Source organism: Zosterops lateralis (genome assembly GCF_965231275.1).
Source record: "Zosterops lateralis genome assembly, chromosome: 2".
In the NCBI taxonomy this organism is placed as follows: Eukaryota; Metazoa; Chordata; class Aves; order Passeriformes; family Zosteropidae; genus Zosterops; species Zosterops lateralis.
In genome coordinates this window covers 83411601-83428718 of record NC_139763.1, presented here as the reverse complement: position 1 = coordinate 83428718, position 17118 = coordinate 83411601, and the positions used below count along the sequence as shown (strand labels likewise).

Below are 17118 nucleotides of genomic sequence, written 5' to 3'. Positions count from 1 at the left end.
CAGAATAATTGCTTTAAATTTGCTGGATAGAGAAGTGCCAGTGAAGAGTGCTACCCCGTGCTTTTAAAAGGTTGCTCCTAAGGGGCAGAATTAGAACAGTCTTGCAGTGTAACAGATGCACATTTATGGATAAATGTCAAGGATAGCACTAATTCTCCCGAGAAGCGTGTAGCAGTGTTACCACATCACTGCTTACAGCCAGCGTTGCCGTAGCATTTTTTAGCTCCAAAATGTTAATGGAAAAAGATACAGTAGGAGGAAAAGAGTGCTGAAATTATTTACTCCAAAAAATCAAATGCATTTTATATGATGAACTATAACAACTAAGCACACCCCACATAACAGGCAAGCTTTGATAGTTTTTTAAAGCTCTTCAGACACATTTTTTTTAAATTATGGTGTAACTGTGTGTGTCTTGTGCTAATAACTATGCCCAGATTTGTCCTTGTTACCCTCCTCTTTGCCTTTCCCTATCAAAACTAGGTCTTGGGATTTGTAAATCTACCTCTTTTCAGAAACAAAAATTATTGCATATTTTTTTTAAATCTCCTTGAAGTTAGAGGTTGGTTGGGATTTTTTTGATTGCACATCAAGTAGTACTCAAAATTTCTAGAAATTTATCTTTGGTTTTACTGATGTTTTAGGGGGTTTTTTTTTGGTTTTTTTTTCCAGGCTTCCTGATATAAAAGTAGTCTTTTTTTCCTCTCCTATGTATTGGACAGTTAGCTTAATTAATAATGTGACATACAGAAAGGATTTTAGGAAAATACTCTTGAAGTATTTAGAAAGTACATGTTACTGTAAAATGTGCTGTATGTGTAAAATATTGGGAGAATAACATGAATCTGAGATGATCCCAATGATGAAAGGGAGATTAAATCAAAGATTTATAATTCTGGCCTGGAGGTGTTTGCTAACTACAGAAAATACTTACAGAGTGTTTCAGTACTGTAATGATTTCCATATTATAGCTGGCTGAGAAGCATTACAATACGTGCAGTCCTCAATCCATTTCCTTGGATTATAAATTAGTTCACAATTATATGCTGATAGCAGAGCTGCACACTGCATGTACGTCTCTTGGGTAATGAGAACTGCATCTCTTGTGAATGCAGAATACTGATAGCAGCATTCAGAATCTGACAGGCTGCAGGCAGGCAACACGTAGGCTTTCACACACAAAATGCATCACATTGAATGCACTGAAGTACAGTTGAAAAATGCAGAAGTGACATTTGATTTAAATTATTTAGAAAAAAATGTATGGAGGCACCATTTTTATTAATAACTTTTCTCACTAGTACAAAGCTAGATACCTGACCACAAATAGCAGTAAAAGAAGCAAACTCTAAATAGTCTGAGAAGCTGGTGAAAGAAAAGTATTTTAATGCCCCAAATTTGCAGTACATATTCTGCAATATATATGTAGTTATAGCAGTGTGGTAAGTCTAAATACCTAACTGTGAAAATACTTTTGGCTGAGAGGCCCTTAACGAATCAAGTATCGCATTGAATTTTACAATACTCCCTGTGCACAGGGGGTTCTTAAACCTGCATCTGCCTTTCTATAAATAAGAAACAATCCCTTGGAAAAAAAGTTAATTCCCACAGGAGAAAAAAAAAAAAAAAAAAAAAAAAAAAAAAAAAAAAAAAAAACAGCCTAAACATGTACTTAAGGCTTTTATTCTTTTTAAAAAGAATTATAATTGTGGTTTTGAAGTGTGTGTGAAAAAAGGGTGACTTAATTTGCAAGAGTATATATGTGTGTACGTATCTATATCTCTTTCATGATATTCTCACAAATAGCAGAAACAGTAAGTGAAACTATTGAGTAGAGTTACAATGTCTTTCAAACATTTTATCCTAGCAGATCAGCAGGATGAAAGAAGTATTCTGGTTTTGTGGATTTTTTGTTTGTTTTTTAAAGCATGACAGTTTTCAACAGAAACTAGTGTCAACAGAAACTAGTGTAGTAAAATACTTCAGAGTTAAATGTTTTTCACTGTTTCTGTTTATAAATGACAGTCATTTTGAAAGCTATTTTTCAAAGCTCTGAAATGTTTTTAGCCTCTAGCTCTCATTGACTTGGATGAATTAATATTGGAGTTCAGATGCTAATTTATGTGACTTGCTTTTGAAAACATATTTAGGTCAAATCCTGTTTCTGTAGGAGTATCCATTAACTCTGTCATTAACTCCAGGAAATCTTTTTCTTCACAACCTCTGTTCTTTAACTGACAATTAATTTTTTCTGACTGAGTCACTTACGTTCAAGTATAGAGTTGCCAAATAAATTGTTTTCTTTAAAAGGAAGGATATTTTGTTCATGCAGTGCAAATGAATTCTGTAGAAATCCAGCATCTAAGTGATGGATTTACTTTTTACTTTTTTTCCAGGGAAATTCTGGCCTGGGGTTCAGTATTGCTGGAGGAACAGATAACCCACATATTGGGGATGATCCTGGGATATTCATTACTAAAATTATACCAGGAGGAGCTGCAGCAGAGGATGGAAGACTCAGGTAAAAGCAAACTTGCTATGTGTATTTGGCAATAAAATGCATAATTATTATAATTGTTCTGTGAGAGCCATATGCCAGCTGGGTCTTTCAGGGGGTAAGGGGAAGTAAATGACATGACTGGAGTCTCCTTTCTGCTAAGACAGCTGATTGAAGGAGCTTAGAGCAACTGAATAAGGGTAGTTAAATCCTGTATAATAGCGGGCATTTGATGGTGCCACCTCCTTCTTAGTACCAGGTACTTATTTTAGTTTAAAAGGTAAGATGGGGACAGCAGGAGGAAACCTGAATATCAGCATGCAAGTCTTCTCTGCCTGGCTTTGTGTGTTCATGGCTGAAGAACTACACATTGGTCTCATACATTAGGCTATCAAGACTTTCCAAACTACAAAGCCATTGCTAAATAATTATAGCTATTTGTAGATGCTTCCTGTTATTTGGCTGCAGTAGTGAGATGTGTTTACTGCTGTTTCCAAACATTATTTTGTTCCATGAGGATGTGATGGCTGGTGCTGTATGTTCTGAGTCATCTCCAGAGTGGTCTGTTGCTTTAGATCCTGAAACAACCATACAGATCTCTTGATGGGGTTCTCAAATACATGGCAGCATCTCCCTTAAAAAAGAGGAACCACAGAAGTGCTTGCGCTTGTCTTTCATTATGGACTGAATGCAGAAGGGCTTCCATCACAGAGGCTCCCACCTTACTGTTGGTTGCACAGCCTGCTAATGCACCAAAAAGCCAATTTAACTAGAGAAAATGGGACTAAAATTCTGATGCTTTCATGGTCTCAGCACTGAAATCGGCTCTGAGAGCCTTTGCCAAAATCAGATGGTTTAAAATTCAGAGAATGTACCAGGTGCAACATTTTTCCTGAATCCTTTTCCTTTATTTCAAAGCTAAAAGTAAGGGGGGTTGGCCAGTTTAAAGAGCAAGTTTTGAAGATTTCTTGTGTTACATTAATAATTTTATTTTGGAAATGCTTCCTTCTTTTTTGCTATGATAGTCATGAGAGTCATGGTGGTTGGCAGTGCCTGCAGAATTTAGTTTTACCTAAGATTGCAGATAAAAGGAATGAGACAAATACCATGTAACTTTGTGAGTAAAATCCTAATAGTAAAGAAAAACCTAAGCATTTCTAGGTTGTGATTCATTTCATCCTAAAGTCAATGCCTAAAATAGAACTGAAGAATAAAAGAGCCTGTATTTTCTTTGGTGACTCAAATGAAAAGGAGATTCTTTGCCTAGTCCAGCTGTATTGATATGTACTGTAAATGTCTGCATTGGGCCAGATGAGCTTCATGGAAAACACAGCATGAAGAAACAGCAGTATTTGGAAATCATGCTATAGAATTAGACATGCTGAACGACATAAAGGGGTCTTAAATCTGAAACTACCTTTCTACTACTAAAAAGAAAGAATTCCTTGCAAAAACCAATGGTATCTTTTTAGTAGAATTTTTAATTACATATGAAAACATCTTTAGTTAAAGCTATTAAGAAGACAGAAGCAATTGCAGTATTTTGCTATCTTTGTAAAAAAACAAATATTTCATAACTCATCCCTGTATTAAATAGCTACTGTAGATGTAACTCATGATTATGTCTGTGTTGTAAACATCTTGGAAAGACCATCTAAACCCACAAAAAGTAACATACTAAGGCAATCCATTAATCTGTTTTAAGATTAGACATGTGTTTTGTAATAAAAGTTTGGCAGTACAAGTATAATTACCTTATTATCAGGACTTATATAATGTTTTAAGCATACATTTGGCATAGTCATTCTTCCTAGTCTCAGATTTTAGAAAGATTCCTTCTTTCCTTGTTTTATCTGGCAAATGGGTTTCCTTTTGCTGCAAAGTCACTTTTTAGAAACATCTGAAAATGTAGTTATCAGTGGTCATTACTGATATACCACTGAAGGGCCATGTCCTGGAGCAGTCTTTGCTGACTTACACGAAAATTAATTTTTCATAACAGAGAATTTATCAGCTGGGGCCACTCTATAGGGACAAAAGCTTAGCAACATGGAGTAACAACAGTAACAACAGTAGCATAAACATAGGTTTCTTAGCAAAAGTCCAATTTTCAATTACCTGAGGATGAGAGATTGGTGTTTATAGACTGAAGAAATACATACTCTTTTTGTCTGCTTTTCTTTCACACTCTGCCTGCAGATACTCTACATTATATATCAGTGTGGGCTGTCTGAACTGGCTTCTGTATCTACTGTCTGGTTTTAATCATAAAAGCTTGTAAAATCACTTCCACTGCATTTTACATGATGTCCCTTTGATCTAACTTAGCTGAGGGAAGTTCTTCAAACAGCAAGACTATGAAAGCGACCTGTAAGAAATTGACTTTGTGCTCTAGACCCCTGGGGATATTTTACATGAATGTATGGGTTGAGAGGGGAGGAGTAGGTCAACTGAAGTTTCACAAAAGTCCAACAAAAATAAATGCAGCCTGCTGCAGCTGGGAAGGTATACCTCTCCAGCGGTACATGTATAGTTATAAGTACATAAATATCAGGTATAAACACCTGATGGGAGGGAGAGAAGATAAAGAGGCCAGACTTTTATCAGTAATGTCCAGTGACAGAGCAAGAAGCAATGGACAAGAAGCACCTGAAATTTCATCTTATCGTGAGGAGACTCTTTTTTGTGGTAAGGGTTACTGGGCACAGGTAACTCCAAGAAGTTGTGGAGTGTCCATCCTTGGAGACATTTAAAACCTGACTAAACATGTTCCTGGCCAACCTGAAGCAAGTAAACTTGCTTCAGCAGAGAGTGTTTGACAATGGGATTTCAAGAGGTGTTTTCCAACTTAAATGACAGTGTGATTCTTTAATTTGGCCTGAGCCAGCAGTGTACTCTGGCAGCACTGAAGACCAGCATCAAGGTGAGCAGAGATGCACAAAGAAAGGACTGGAGGCAACAGTCACATGTTGCAATAAGGAAAATTCCGGTTGTGTCTGAGGACAGAAAAGATCTCTTTAATGTAACTGGTGAGTCCATGAGATTATGGCATCTCTCTTCTCCAAGAGGTTCAAAATTCATCTGGATGAATTCCTAGGCTGTATATGATTGAACTTTAAAATTGGTCCTGGTTTGGGCAGGAGATTGGATTAAATGACCTCCAAAGTTCCCTTTCAGCCTGAATTGTTCTCCAAATCTGCAGATTACTCTTGTGAATAAAATCTGTGTGCAAGACTGAAACAAAAGTGATTAAATTCCTGGGGTTTTCCTTTAGTGGAGAACCATACTTTTATTGACAGTAGGTACAATGCATAGTGCAGGTTTGTATCACTTCATGACCCATATCTCTTAAAAAAATAGCAATAATTATCAGCTACTTTAGACTTCACTCATCTTAATGAAAAGTTCCCTTTTTTGACAAACTTCCTGAACTTTCAAAAATCAGAGAAGCACAGAACCACAGGATATCTCAAGCTGGAAGGAACCCACCCATAAGGATAATTGAGTCCAGCTCCCTGCTTATTTCAGGACTACTACTAAAATTAAACCATGTGACTGAGAGCATTGTCCAGATGCTCCTTGAGCTCTGCCAGGTGTTGTGCCACAATCACTTTGCTGGGAAGCCTCTTCCAGGGATGGACCAAAGTCTGAGTGCAGAATCTTTTCCTCATGTCTAGTCTGAATTTCCCCAGACCAGCTTCGTTCCTTTTCCTCGTGTCCTATTGCTGGTCACCAGAGAGAAGTGATCAGCACCCCCTCCAGTGCTCTCCCCAGGGAAGTACTAATGGATATGTTTCCGTACTACTCTCCCTGAAATGCCCTGACTTGTAGAACTAGTACAAGAACCATCAAACTGCACAACTCAAATTTTAGAAGACATTTAGGTCAGTACACTAACTCCTTATCTTGCAAAATAAAGCTGTGGAATCTTTTATTAAGTCCATATAATATACAGAAAATAATTTCATATTTAGTAAATAATATAAAATATATCATTTTATGGAATTTTAAGAACTATTTTAGATTTAATTATTTAGCTAAATGTGACTATAATAACCTTGGAACTAATTAGAGATTATTTTTTCTCTGAATGCTTCATGCCATATATCTCTGAAGATTCGAGTTTCAAGCCAGGGATAGACAGAATATAAACCTTCTTAAAGTAGCAGTCATTCCCACTGAGTGGAAGGAGAATTTCTCTCAACAGTTTGATCTTTTAAGACTTTTGATGCATAAAAACTTCTGCTTCTGTCTCATTCATGTGTGTTGTCCATGGGCAAACATCTACTTTTTTAATAAAGAAGCTCTGAATTTAGAGTTCTTTTATTCTCTGGAAGAAAGAGAATTCTAGTAATTATGACTCAGTGCCTTTTTTTGTTTTATTTGCCTTTGTCAGAGAAAAAAAAAAAAAGTGTTTGTTTCAATTGCCTACATAAAGCAAAGAACTTCAATACAATATCCAGTAGTTACTTCTTTTGGCTTATCGATCCTAAGTGAACCTCTGGCTTCTAAAAGGCAACACATCTAAAAACCATTCACCATTCTGTGAGAACAAGAGTGATCAGCTTATGGAACTAGAAACACAGCTTAGTGACAGAACTTGATTGGGGGAAAAAAACAACTAAAAGAGTAACACAAAGCTTTCAATTATGATCAAGTTTAAAAGAGCACAGACTCACAAAATATTAATACATTTTTAACAGTCATAAATAAAAACTATTTTTAGTCAAGAATCACTCTTGCTGATTATAGTTTCTCACAGTCTAAATTTGATTTTATGGTGGAGATAATTTTCTCAAAAAGCTTTCTCGCCCTACAGGAATGAGACGGTTCCTTATGTATTGCTATCAAAAATACACATCTCCTTCTTGAAAAGACAAGTTTGAAAACAAGAGTTTTAAAAGGTCTTGGGATCTAAAAATGTAAATTAAAAAAATCTTGTATAGAACAAGAATTCAAATCTCACATTTTATACCAATCACTTGGTCACGGGAATCTTCCTGAACCTGTGATACAAAAGTCAGTTACTGCATATGTGACGAAATCTGAATGAGTTAATTCACAGGACTGTGAGATAGATTTGGATTGTCTTCAGCTTGACTTTCAAGAGTTAGTGTTGTACCTGAGATTATTTTGGTATTGAAGCCTGAGCTGTACTCTAGAGCAGAGAGGGTTGATGTGAGGGCTGAGTCCAAGGGAAGAAATTGGTTGTGGCTGGGAGGATGCACATTGCCCTGATTAGCTGCCCAGACCTGTGGTTGTTTCATTCCTTCTTTATTCTAGGAAACTGATTTCCAGTCTCTTCCCATTTGTGACCCTATCAGTTGCTTTTCCTTAAGCGTGTGGATTGGATATTTGTAAGGAGGACTTAAACAGGTTGAGAAAATCAGATCAGTTCAGAGTTACCTTTGGCAGACTAATCAGAAACAACACTGGTACCCCCAGCTAGCTGAATATTTTAGGTTAAAAAATTCTAAGGCTGTGCATTGTTCATCTTTCCTCAGTTAATGTATCTTTCCTTTTCTTCAATTACTGATTGCTAGGGGGTTTAGCATTGTAAAGCTGCAGCATCTTTTAGGCATGCCGTGTTGTTCTACTATCACCCTGTCAGTTTTCCCCATTGGATTTTCCTCCCACCCTCAGCTCTCAAAATGATTTGGTGTGAGGAAAGGAACATTACACATGTGCTAATGGCAGGAGACAAGAAGCAAAATAACTTGCCTTCAGTCATCCGGTAAATCAGACTGAAAGCTTGGAATAGCGTAGTGATTCCTTCTCTTGTATTTCTGTGCCTTAAAGGCTTCAGTTAAATGCCTACCAGCAAAGGCTCTAAACAAATCGGATTGGTGTTCTCTTCAGTTGTCAACTAACCTGCTGTGAAGTGTCAAAGGTTATAAATGTAGCTAGATATATGTAGCAAGAGAGGAACTTGAAGACCCTTTCTCATGGATATTTGTGGAGGAAAAAAAAAAAAGATTGCATTCTGATCAAAATTTTTAAATAAGTCTGTGTTTCACTAAAATGAAACAGAGAGGAAAAAATGTGATTTCATGCTATTTATTCAAAGCTTGAAAACTGGAATTGAGAAACACTGGTAGTGTGTGCAGTTTACCTGAGAAACTCAAAGGAAAAAAAAGGGAGGAGAGGAACCAAAAGTGAGTTTCCACCTGAGAGCTGGTTAGATAATGGACACCCATGTGCTGTGCTTTGCCTCTGAGGAAAAGTCTGAAGCCCAGATCTTTACAGCAGCAGGCACAGAGTTATAGCCCATTGGTGTCCATTTGTAGTTCTAGATTGCTTGCCAAAAGCTGAATTGAGAATGGTGCTATCGGCCTTTTCAGATTAACTCGCAGAGCCCTTCCCAGGAGAGATCATTTTCTTTACAAGTGTGTCATGTGCCTCTAATGCAGCTTAGGAACTGGCTTTATTCCACCATCCTTATATATCAAAACAGAAGTGTGTCTGCTTTGTGATTAGCTGCCTTAGTCCCTGTTAACTTCTGATCTTGTACTAAGGCTATCAGTACCAGGTCTGTGCGCGTTGCAGTGGCACACGGCTTGTCCAGGATGTTGTTATAATTACGGTGCTGCCACAAAACACTGATTCATATCTGCACTGTTTACAGGCCTCTGACAATGCTATTAGTTCAGTACATAATTTAGCAGTAAGTTAATAAAGAGGCATTCACCCTGTTAGGCAAAACATGCTTGCTTTGCAGACAGTCATAAATTAGATCATGAATTATTGACTGTTCACTCTGTCCTGGTTTGTGTTAGGAAGTTTGATCTTGTTAACTCTGTTTGTCTATATAGCTGTATGTATCTCTTTTGAGCTAACGTGGAACTGAAAAAAAAGAATTACCATGGGCAATCTACATTAAAAAAAGCAGGTCACAAAATCCAAACCTGATTTTGAAATGTTATTTTCAAAGCCGAACATGTCTCACCGTGTCTCGCATTTTAAGTTAACAACTTATGTGTCTTATCATCAGTGGAATATTTGACCACATAATTTTGTTCTCTGTTGCCTGCACTATTTTATTTTTCTTTGGCTGAATCCTTCTTTCTCTCTTTTTCCTATGTGAAATTTGCATTCTTTGTTCAGTATTGCAGATACCTAGAGTGTCTCTGGATTGGTTTATACTGTATTATTTAACATTATTTATATTATACCTTTCCTATTTTGAAAATAAGGTGGTAGGCTGTAGAAATTCTTATATGATATACAAGGAGAGTAAAACTATGTTTAGTCAGCTGAATTGTCACACAAAGAATAGAAGTTAATGAGTAATTAAAGGCACCTCTCTGAATTGTGGTATTTGAAACTGGTGAATTGCAGGAGCCTCTTTATAGACATCAGTGCTGGACATTTTTAGGGAAGTTTTCTTTTGTAACACAAAGCAGCAGTACCTTCCCTGGTACATTTGTGAGCTGTTTTCCACTAACTGAATTCCACTGCTTGTGACTAACACTTAAGCGAATTAGCATGATACTAGGACTCTAGCTTACATAATGCCCATTGCAGTAGAAATTCCATCCAATGGTACTGAACTGGTTAACAGGTTTCTCTCCAAAGACTCCCTTTATTACCCATCCTGCCTGAATTACAGTCGCCCCAGAGTGCTGCAGTTGCAGAACAGCACCATGCAGCCAAATCCATTATTTCATCAACATGTTTGCACTGACACTGCAGTTACGAGTTTAAATAGCTCAGTGACAATTTATCAGGAGTAAAAAGCTTTCTGTGGTTGCATACCTTAGAAATCATCAGCTTTCTGTGGACTCTAGTATTAGTCAAGGAAAAAATATTTCATGTCTCACCTGTTGAGGTGTAATCCTCTGGGGTGTTATTGGATTTTAAATTTCTTTCAATTTCCCCAAAACATGGAAATAAGATTTTAGATGAAAAAAGAAACTGACTTTAGTGACCATTAAAAAAAAGAGTTTCTTTTAAGCAGCAAACATATGATTTTAAAACTTCTAAGAAAAAACTTGGTCAACGAATTGTTTCTGACAGCCAAAACCACTAGTACATGGTGAGACAGTTTATACTCTGTCCAAACTCCTGGCTGTGGTTTGCATGGAGAATTTGGACTTTGAGACTTTAGCCAAGCCATATTTTCTGACAGTACCTCATTGTTGTTACATTTCTTACTCCACTTTTATTGCAGCTGTTAGAGCAGGGGTTCCCCCAGAATATGGGAGTTTTCCTATCAAACTCGTGAGATGTAGGAGAACTCTGTTTAGGTGTGTGGCTCATGTCATGCCATCCTCTGTGTTACTCTGAATCATAGCAACACAAGCAACAAGCTTTGGTGTTTTCACGGTGGGGTACCTATTCATACTCTACTCTGAGTTGCAGCTGTGTTGTATGCAACCCAATGGTACTGATGCTCTGAAGCTGGAGGGGTTTCTTACTGAACTTGAACAACGTGTTTTCTCCTCCTCCATTCTTTTTAAGGCTGCACCTATGTTGGGAATAGCTATTCCAATCACACCAAAGCAGGAGGGAGGGTTTTCTGCTTGTCGGTGCAAGCAGAGGGATGGCAGTGCTGCTTCGTTTTGTGCTCAACTTGCTGGGCCTGATCTTTGGCAACACTTTTCTTCTTTTGTGCTCAAGTTTCCCCATTTGTAAAATGGATAGAGTGATCATTATCTTTGCCTCACGGGGCTTGTTGTGAAGCTAAAACGAGTCCATATTTGCAAAGCCCTTTGAGAGCCCCAGATGAAAAGTACTTGTAAAAATCCTGAACCTGGGATTGCCTCCTGGGTTATCTGTTGTAACTGGTTTTCCTGCACAAACCTGAACGCGCTACAGACACTGCTGGTGTCAGCTGGGAGGATTTTGACTTGGATTGAGGAACAGCTGAGCAGTTCAGTGCCTTCAGCAGGCACAGCACACCTCAGTCCCAAGCACCACCTTGGCTGTCCCCTGGCTGGACAGGTCACAGCCTGGCCCAGGCTGCTGCCATTCCCTGGGCTCAGGGCCTCACAGCCCCTGTGGCACTGGGACAGCTGGACCCGAGGGCTCCGAGGGTAAGTCAGGGCTGTCCCTGCCCTCTACCACACCTACAGTGCCTGGCCTGCGGCACTTTCCAGTACCTGCCAAGCAGCCCTGCAGCTGGGAGGAGTTTGGCTGCTTCCTGATGCCCTCATTCATCCCAGGCTTTACAGAGATTTGTTTTCTTTCCCTTTCCTTTATCCCAACACCTTCCTCTCACAACACCCCACAGCTACCTACTCCTCCTTCTGCTCATCCTCCACCTCTCCACTGTTCCACTCTGGCCTCAGCTGTTGACGGGCAGATAAGACTCCTTGTCCTGTGAGCAGCAATTTTCCTTCTGGCCACCATTAGAGGCTGCCAGAACCACCTGGATCGTGCCAAGCCTGCAGCAGGGGCTGGATGTACTGGGAGTTCCAGCACTTTGGTTGCTAGCAGGAGTAGTTTCCGAAGGAGAGCATCGTTCATGGCAGTGGCAGGAGACGAGACGCAGAGAGACTGAGGATAACGTGGGAGTTAGAGAACGGACAAAGGAATGGAAACATGTGGTAAGAGCAAAGGATACTAAAACTGAGGATTGAGCTGGATGAGAAATATAGAGGGAGAAGAAATGCACGGTTGGAGAATATTTTGGGAGGGGGGAATAGAAAAAGTAAACATTAGTTCCTATAGATCTTGCAAGAAGTTAATAAAGGAAGTTTGACACAAGTTTGAGGCCATTTAAGAGAACCCTTAGGAAGCCCATATCAGTCCCAGCATCCCTCCCACACTTTGTGTGCCCCCTCCCCTTCCTGCCCTGTCCTGCCCATGCTTCCCTGTCTGCATCCTCAGCCATCCCCTTGCTGCCACAAACTTGGCATTGAACACAGACATTTAAACACAACTGTGGGCTGGCCGGGGCTGCTGGCTGACCGGGACAGTGTCTGACAGGCATTTGGGCAGTGTCTGGCCAGGCATTCAGGCTGTGGCTGCTGGCTGGGCAGTGTCTGCAGGGCTTACCTGGTGGAGCTGCTGGCCTAAGTCTCTTTGCACCTGTGTCTGTGCCGCAACTGCTGCAAATCTTTTGCTTTTAGTAAAGTTGTGCTTCATTTCCAGTAAGTTGAGGTGGGAATCAGGTCTGAAAAGTGCAAAATGGTATTTTATGTTTGGACAATTGTTTTGATTTGTCTTTTATACATGTGTGTCTGGTTTATTTCCAACCCAGCCGCTTTATCTTGACGTATGTTTGTGTATTGCAGTCCCAAACTCTGTTTGAAGAGGATGCTAATTATGCAGAGGACATTTTAAAAGGAATAATGTGGGAAGTGTAGGATCATAAACTCTGTACAAAATTACCACAGGTGTGGCTTACCTAGCAAGATAGTTAATTTGCCTTGAGTTATTCTGGCCAAGCAATAACTGAGAGCTTGATGGCACAGAAAATCATTTCATTATAAATGATTTAGAACATCTGTGCCTCCAGAATCATTATACAGTGACAGGATATCATTCTGCTTTCAGGATGTTTGTGATAAAGGAAAATAAATGATAAAAGAAGAGGTCCTCCTGTTATAGATGTACTTAAACTTGACTTATATTCTAGAAGTTTATGGTTGAGTCTGTGTGCAAATTGAATGGGTGTCAGCTGCTCCTCCCTCAAGCCCATGTGGCTACACCCTGTGAGATGAGCTACCATTAGTTAATAACTACTCCCCATGCTCAAAGGGTGCGTTCAGAGATGCAGCTCTTCTGGGAGCCATCAGACTGAGTGGGCTTTTGCTCCTCTCCTTGTGCTGCATGGGGCTTGTATGTGAAACATTTTTAACCTCTCTGATTTTTATCAGACACAGAAAGATTGGGGCTCCTTTTTAGAGGTGTTGTTGGCTCAGCTATCACATAGATATATGAGAAATTTTATCTCCGTGGGTTGGGTTGTTTATTTTCCCAAAGGTGAGGATTTAGAGAATTACATTTGGAGCTAATTTAGAATTTACTGACATTTTTAGCTCCTGAATGTTCTTGACCATCTTGCATTCTGTCTTTATGAGTAGATTTGAAATAATACCAAGTCAATATTGTACCAAATTTCAAAATTAATATTGGATTAGAAATCAATAATGTGACACTATTATTATCATCATTTTCATAAGAATTATTTGAAACCGAAGTTTCTTCAGTTATATGAATGCTCATTGCGTGGTATTAGTTTTGATATTTTGGCAACAAGTTCATTCTTAGAGCTAAAAATTGCCTTGAATCTCCTTACCAAGTGTGGTTGGTTTTTTTTGTTGTTTTTTTTTTTTTTAATCAATAATTTAAAATACAAATACTTAGTGCATTTGGCGGCAGTACATTTTTAAAAGTTTTCAGTGCATGTGTCAACATATTTAAATTACACTGTTTCTTTATTTGACTTGTAATTTAAATAACCTATTTTTTTAAGTCTCCGTTGCCCTTGTGATCATTTCTCAGTGGAGTGCCAGGCTGCATCACTGAATAAATTTTGCTATCTTCAAATTCCAGGTCTAAGAAGACTTAAGAATATTATACTGAAGCTGAGCAAACGTTTTTTGGTCCAAGATTAGGTCTAAATTGCTTTTAAGTGCCAAAGGGAAAGAGCAAATCAGGGCTGCTTTCATTCACAAAAGTAGTGGCAAAATCACTTTCAGGGGAACCTACATTCACTGCCCTTCTCTCTCTGGGGAGCATGAGGCTCCAAGTTCCAGAGGAGTAGTCAGACAACTAAGCTGTAGGGGCTGTGAAATCAGTGTATTTTATTCTTTCTTCTCAAGGTTCTTTCACTTCCTCAAAGACAAGTAAAGGTTACTTGGGCCAGAGCAGCCTTGCAGTGAGCGGGGTGTTGCGAATGCCAGGTAGAGTCTGTGGACCAGGGTCTCCTCTTTATTGCTCAGCAGCAATCTTACATGGACCTACATACATTGGTTGTATGCAGGTCCATACAACATAACAACTCTACGTGATGTTCTATGTGATGAGCCCTAACAGCCATAACAACTATGGTTGTTAGAGTTCATCATATGGAACTGTTGAATGGTTTGGATTGGAAGGTCCAAAGATCCTCTAGTTCCAAGCCCCCTGCCATGGACAGAGACACTTTCACTAGACCAGCTCCATCCAGCCTAGCCATGAACACTTCTAGGGGTGGGCATCCACAGCTTGTCTGGGCAACCTGTACCCCACCACCCTTACAGTAAAGGGTCTCTCCACAGGATCTTCTCAATATCTAATCTAAATCTACCCTCTTTCAGTTTAAAGCCATTAACCCCTTGCCTGGCACTACATACTCTTGTAAATTTCTGTAATGTATATAGATTTTGTCAAGTCAAAGCAGCAGGCAGAATTTATTACATCTTGGTATTAAAGATGCTACCCTGAGTAATGGCTGCAATCTAAGGAGAGCATTATGTTATATGTAGTGCAGCAGGTTCAGTGATGGAAACAGAGGCAATGAAAGTGTTTTTCTGAGATGGCTTTGGAGACAGCAGGTTGTTGTTTTGATTTTTGTTTCTCTAACTGCCTAATCTTTTAGTTAATTCAATTTTAATTTCATTCAGAGCTTATTAGATTTTTTTTTTTATTTTTTGCTGAACTGGAAAATTTGTTCACCATAAACCAAAGTCATTTTTTGTCAAGAAAAAAGGATCATAAGAAAAAAATTGACCTTAATTTTCCATTTTATTTCAGAGTTCAGTTGTAAATCTGTAGATGTTACAGCCAAGAGGCACTCAGATGTTTCCATCTCTGAAGTTAAATCAGTGTTACCAGTAGTTCAGCTATATGCCTTTGGCTTGAAGAGCTTGTCTAGCAAGACCTTTTAGTATGAAAAATCAGGTATCATATGTAGGAGATTATGATGACCAGGGAACCTATGTTTGCTCTCCCAGCAAAAAGCTTTGGGAGCATTAAATGAAACTAGTAAACAGCAGGTTGAAATAACCACAAGGAGAATTTTTTAACTGGTAGTGAAGCTGTGAGATTCAGTGAAAAACACTGGGGATGTTGTTTACAAGTTTTGAAGAAGGTTATATTTGTGTAAAAAAATATCCAGGGATATTAAATGAAAAAAATAGTACTTCTGGCTTAGGAACGTCCAGCAGCTGAAAATGTATTCTGGGTAAAAAATTGTATTAATATTTTTCCTTTACCATCTGCTAAAGGCCACAGTTGGAAAGAAACCCCAGGCTAGATGGAGCCCCGTTCTAGTTTATCACTCCATGTAGCTTTTATCTTTTAGATGAGCGAACACCTTATTCCACACATTTTAGGTCTGAGCTTCCCTATAGCTGGATCATTCTTGCCATAAGAGCCAGCACATTGGGCCAAGGGCTGGATCTCTATGGGAGCCACTGGATGTTTGGTAGGGATGTAGTCAGAAGGTTCAGCAGGGCAGCTCCAGCATAGGTCTTACCTTGCTGCCTCAATATGTGCCTGCAGCAATCCTGCTACCACGGGCCAAGGCTTTAATCTACTGCTCAGGGTTTTGCATTAAAGGTTTGTGCCTGCTCTCTTTTCTATTTCTGTTCCTGTTGGGAGCCACTAATGGTCCCGTCTTGATATATCAATCACTGCATGTCAGGATGTGCAGGAGTTCAAGGTAGTGCTAAATGAGCTCGGATTGCAGAGCTGCATTAATATTGCCATTTACCTGTGGTAATTGGCTAAAGACATATGAAAGATATTGATCTGGCTGGATTTCTACTCTAGATCTACTCTGTCAGTGTCTGAGCTGGCTTGGATGTCTCTGCATGGGATTTCACTGTGCCAGTTTTGATGGGACAGTGGTATGATGTGTCTTTGGGGTCAGATTCCAGATACTAGATTGGGGAATATTTTAAACCAAGAGGTATGTGTGTATATATATATATGTACTCCCAAAAATAGACACCCTGTGATAAAGGCATTTGAAGACATTCCACCTAAAAGGACAAGAGGATCTCTTTGGGTGGCAGAAAGGGTTAACTCAGAGATAATGCTAGCTTTGTCCAGGAACTTCTTAGGAATAAAGCAGAATGCAGGAAGGTTCCGAAGTCCTTTAAGCAATAAATAAACTGCTTTTTAGCAAATTCAGTGTCTGGAGTGTAGTCTTACAGCTGAGTTTAAGGTCTTTAAGAAAAAAAGAAGAGAGATTAATAAAAAAGGAAATGCTGATGCATCCTCTATTCAAACTGTGAATAGGAACATATTCAAGCTTCTAAATATATTTTCTTCTAAGAGTCTAAAGGCTGCAGGGACTTTTCCATTCCTAATTATATAGTGCAGTATGCCGTCTGTTTCTGACTTACAACTTCAAAAATAGAACTTAGAGTCATAAATGAAACACAAGGAGAGGGATAAAGAGATGATGTATATGATAAGGAAGTGCTCTGCTAATATTTTTACTGTTGTTGGAGTCAGTCACTTGGGTTTAAAATTCAGTGACTGTTATGCAAACCCTTTAATACACTGGGATTTCATTAAGAGGCTGTTTAAAAAGAAAGATCTGCGGATAACTACAGCAGTAGCAAAGGATAAGCAATGTAAATGTCTTATGACAATTTTGTGGCTGTACTGGTTATGTCTCAGGTCTCAGCAAGGTCATGTCTCTGACAGGGTATGGAAACACAATCATTTCAGGCAATAAC

The 17118-nt window shown here is 38.9% G+C and overlaps 1 protein-coding gene across 12 annotated transcripts in view; it reads left to right on the top strand.

Annotated features, from left to right (window-relative positions):
* Window positions 1-17118, top strand: part of DLG2 (discs large MAGUK scaffold protein 2) — a 986985-nt gene that overhangs the window by 663642 nt on the left and 306225 nt on the right. For 11 of the 12 annotated variants that reach the window (XM_083854323.1, XM_083854322.1, XM_083854321.1 and 8 more), the window contains one exon: window positions 2397-2521. In XM_083854323.1, coding sequence (XP_083710449.1) covers window positions 2397-2521 — 125 coding nt within the window. Of the gene's footprint in view, window positions 1-2396; window positions 2522-11946; window positions 12046-17118 lie in introns of those variants that run through there. The other variant, XM_083854318.1, reaches the window with a different exon arrangement.